General features: G+C 45.5%; 1 protein-coding gene across 1 annotated transcript; it reads right to left on the reverse strand.

Moving 5' to 3' along the window:
- Positions 1–236: 236 nt before the first annotated feature.
- LOC145566683 (uncharacterized) lies at positions 237–3321 on the reverse strand. The gene is made up of 4 exons (XM_081626025.1): positions 2611–3321; positions 961–2514; positions 813–911; positions 237–659 (listed from the first exon to the last, which is right to left on the reverse strand). The coding sequence occupies exons 1-4, from the start codon at positions 3319–3321 to the stop codon at positions 237–239; spliced, it is 2787 nt and encodes a 928-aa protein (XP_081482151.1).
- Between the last annotated feature and the right edge of the window lie 1079 nt (positions 3322–4400).

Here is a 4400-nt window from a genome sequence, read left to right on the forward strand (position 1 = left end):
TTCTGCAGCTATGGATAACTAAATTCCATCTTTGGCCGGTTTATACTCTTCTTCGTTGTTGGTAGCCTTGAATTTGAATTTCAAAGCATACTCAGAGACACCACCATCTGGCGCTGTTATCACTATATCGGCCCCTGATCCAATTGATGTCGCCGATCCATCTACTGATACTTGCCAAGTTCCCAACAGATCCTCTTATCATTGTAGGAAGTCTCCACACTGAAATCCGATAAGGCCTACGCCTTAATCGACACTCTAGGCTTATAATGTAACTCATTCTCTGACAATTCTACAGCCCATTTTAGCAGTCGGCCTAATGTATCCACTTTTTGCAACGATCTCTCTAGTGGGTGGTTGGTTAGTATCCGTATAGGATTAGCACCAAAGTAAGGGTGCAATTTTCTTACCGCGATCACCACAGCAAGCGCCATTTTCTCAATCACCGGATACCTACGCTCAGCTGCATTTAACACATGGCTAACAAAGTATATCGATATTTGCTGCTTCTTCCTTTCTACTAGCAATGCCGCAACCACTGTTTTCGGTAAAGCCGATATGTACAATTGTAACTGCTCAACCCGTTCTGGACTAGCAACTGTCGGAAGTGTTCTCAGGTGCTCTCTTACCACCTCCAAAGCTTCACTTTGGTCTTTTCCCCACTGAAAAGCTTTATTCTATCGCAGAACTACAAAGAATGGGAGTGCTTTGTCAGCTGATTTGCTTATAAACCGAGTCAATCCTGCCATTAAACTTGTAAGCCTCTATATATCACGAATTGTTTTTGGCTACTTCATTTTGAGGATTGCATTCACCTTGTCAGGATTTGCATCAATACCTCGCTCACTCACCATAAACCCCAAGAACTTTCCTGACCGGACTCCGAATACACATTTCTCCGGATTCAGCTTCATCTGGTATTGCCATAAAGTATCAAAGGTCAGCTATGTGATCTTCCTTCACCTTGCTTTTCACAATCGTATCATCCACATACACCTCTACATTTAGCCCTTTCTGCTTCTCGAAGATTTTATCAACCAATTTTTGGTAAGTCTCCCCTGCGTCATTTAACCTAAACGGCATAGCTTTGTAACAGTAAACCCCAGCATCTGATTCATGAAGACTGACCTGATGATATCCCGAAAATGCATCTAAAAAGCTGAGCATTGCATGGCCTGATATGGAGTCCACCAGCCTATCTATCCGAGGCAAAGGATAACAATCCTTGGGGCAGGCCTTATTCAGATCTGTGAAATCTACCCACATTCTCCATTTTCTTGTCGGCTTTCTCACCATTACAACATTAGCTAACCATTCAGGGTATGTGCATGGCTCTATGAAACCTGCCGCTAAAAGTTTATTGATCTCGGCTTGTATAGCCTCAATCTTCTCTGTTGAGAAGTTACGCTTCTTTTGTCTCACCGGCCTGAATTTTCTATCAACATTCAATTTATGAACCATGACGTCGGGGTGTATCCCCGGCATTTCATCCGCCGAAAAAGCAAACACGTCTACATTATCCCGTAGCAGACTGATCAGATTACAACTCATTTTTGAGTCCATGTCTACTCCCACTTTCACTGTCCGGCTAGGGTCACCTGGCCGAAGCTCAACCTGCACCGTTTCTCCTCCTGGTGCCAGCCTTGGTATCGTTACCAGCTTCGTATCAAACTTTTCCATTGACAAATCTCTCACTGATGGTTCTCTGTCCCTTTTCGGGCTATTCACAACTGGGCTTTCTCGCACCGAATTCTTCAGAGCGGTCACATAGCAGGATTTTGCCATTACCCGCCCCCCATGCACCTTCTCTACTTTCCCCAGATTCGATACATACGCAATGGTGAGATGATAAGTTGACACCACTGCTTGCACATTGAGTATTATCGGCCTTCCGAGTATTGCATTGTATGTCGACGGTACATCCACCACTAGGAACTCTGTCATCACATCCCTTGCAGCCGTGCCATCATCGAATCTGACCGGCAAAACAATACTTCCCTCCGGCCTCAGAGTGGAGCCATTAAATCCGATCACCGGATAAGATACTTGCGTCAGATATTGCCTGCCTATCATCATCTCTTGGAATGCCTGCATGAACAGGTCATTTATCGAGCTACCTCCATCCACCAAGACTCGTTTGATGTCGACCTCATAAATTGTCGTTATCAAGACTAAGGGATCATCATGTGGAAAGACAATTCCCCTAGCATCCTCTCTTGTAAATATCACATTAGGTATATCCGCCGGTCGGGGGCAACTGTCGGCATCTAGTGCATTCACTATATGGCGGTGCTCTGACAAATGTTTTCGTGCTCCGCTTATTGTTCCTCCGTGAATCGGCCCACCGGTTATCACATCAATTTTCTTCCCTATTGACAATGGTGGTTTCCCACTATCTCCCTGTTGGCTTATTTGCACTTGCTGCCTTTCAGGCCTTGCCTCTTGTTGCTGACGTTCCAACTGTCGATATTGAGTCAAATGTCCTTTCCTTATCAGCTCCTCAATATTGTCTTTCAACTGCGTGCATTCTTCAGTATAATGTCCGACATCTCAGTAGAACATGCAATATTTCTTGGCATCTCTTCCTTTGGCCTTCATGGGCATGGGCCTCACCCATCCCTCCCTGTTCTGGTTCACTGAGTATATAGAGGCTCTGGGCGCATTCAGTGGAGTATACGTGTTGTATCGCATTGGTGCTTTAGCACTCCTGACCTCCTGCCGATTTCCTCCTCCCCTCATTGGGGCCGGATTCTTCGGCCTTCCACTTCCTGAGGCCGCTCCCTCAGACGAATACTGCACTCTGTCTGTTGGGGCGACTTGGTTGCTTGTCTTCATTAGCTCTTCACTTTTTATGTAGTCATGAGCCTTGTTAAAAGCTGCTGCTAGTGTCGGCAAGTTTTTCCTTGTCAAGTACCGCTTAAACTCATAATCATTCAGGCCATTCATTAATGCCATAACGGCTATTTCCTGTTGTAACTTTGGAATTGTGTTTGCTTTATTATTGAACCTCCTGATGTAGTCCCTTAGAGACTCATTTGCTTTCTGCCCTATGGCCATTAACTCCCTTGAAGTTCTCTGTCGAACGCTGTTACTGATATATTGCCCTACAAACATCTCCGTTAGCTTCTCAAAGCTATCCACTGTACCACTTCCTAGGTTGTTAAACCAATCTGCTGCTGCACCGGTTAGGGTGGTCGGAAAGACCTTGCACCAAACTGCATCCGAATTGGTGTACAAAATCATGTTCCCCTCATAAGACGTTATGTACCCACTTGGATCACCCCTTCCATCATATCTGCATGTCGGAATTTTAACCTTTTCCATCAGCTGATCCAAGATGTCCTTCGTAAACGGGGATGCCTTTAGCTAAACAGTTGTTTGGACCACCCCTTGCCCTGCACTCTGCAAGCGTCTCTTCCGCTGGTTTCTGGTGTTAACGGCACGACTAGAGGATTGCGCCTCTGTCTCTTGGGCGATTGTATGCGTCCTTGGCGACGACACTTCTCTGTGCGAGTGCCTCGACGAGCTCACCGCTTGGTTAAATTGACTATCAAGGTTCACAATTGGTACCCCTCCTACAGCCTAGGTGGTCCCAGCCTCGGCTTCCTTCCTCTTCTTGCTCAGAGCCGACATCGCCCTAGCCGCTATCTCCAAATCCTCCGAGGTGAACTCGGCCATGGGATCTGCCACTGCACCAACATGCCGCTCTGGGGTTATCGGCATATTAAACTGATTTCCTTCTAGGGTGTGGGTTTCATCCTCTATCTCAACCTCTGGCTGCGCCCCAGTCCCAAGGTTAATTATCCTTCTTACCCCATTGTTACTTCCAAATGTTTCCTTGTTACCGGCCATGGTTTCTCTGTGTAAGGTCCTTAGGCGATAGAAGTAATCACTGCCCCTTCTTCTAGCTCCAAATTGTTCCTATTCAGATCCGATTACCCGTATCCGAGACCTGTGAAGACCCTATCGTCTGGCTAAGCACCTACACAGGAAAAGAGGATTAGCTAACCCCGGGGTGAATCCGAGGATAATCACTCCGATGATAAATTTAGAGAGTGTTTCAGATAAAAGAAAAGATGATATGAAGAGAGAGAAATAGAGAGAGAGAGATAGAGACTAATAAATGCTACCTCTTTAATTTGGATAATCCTATCTATTTATAATGACCGCAAGTGCCAGGTGGTTGCATGTCATGCAAACCACTTTATGTCAAGTGTCGATTAACCAACGCCACATGCTGAGTTTATAGAGGTGCCGATATCAATGTCGTTATATGATATTACCGATATGGGTTTTGGCATTATAAACCTGAACCCGTTTAGACTGCAGACGAGTAGTTATCGGCACTGTACAAGATAGCAGTATCTCCCCATACACTAGTTAAAAGACTCAATTTAATAATG

Source organism: Chenopodium album, chromosome 11 (genome assembly GCF_948465745.1).
Source record: "Chenopodium album chromosome 11, dcCheAlbu1.1, whole genome shotgun sequence".
NCBI lineage: Eukaryota > Viridiplantae > Streptophyta > Magnoliopsida > Caryophyllales > Amaranthaceae > Chenopodium > Chenopodium album.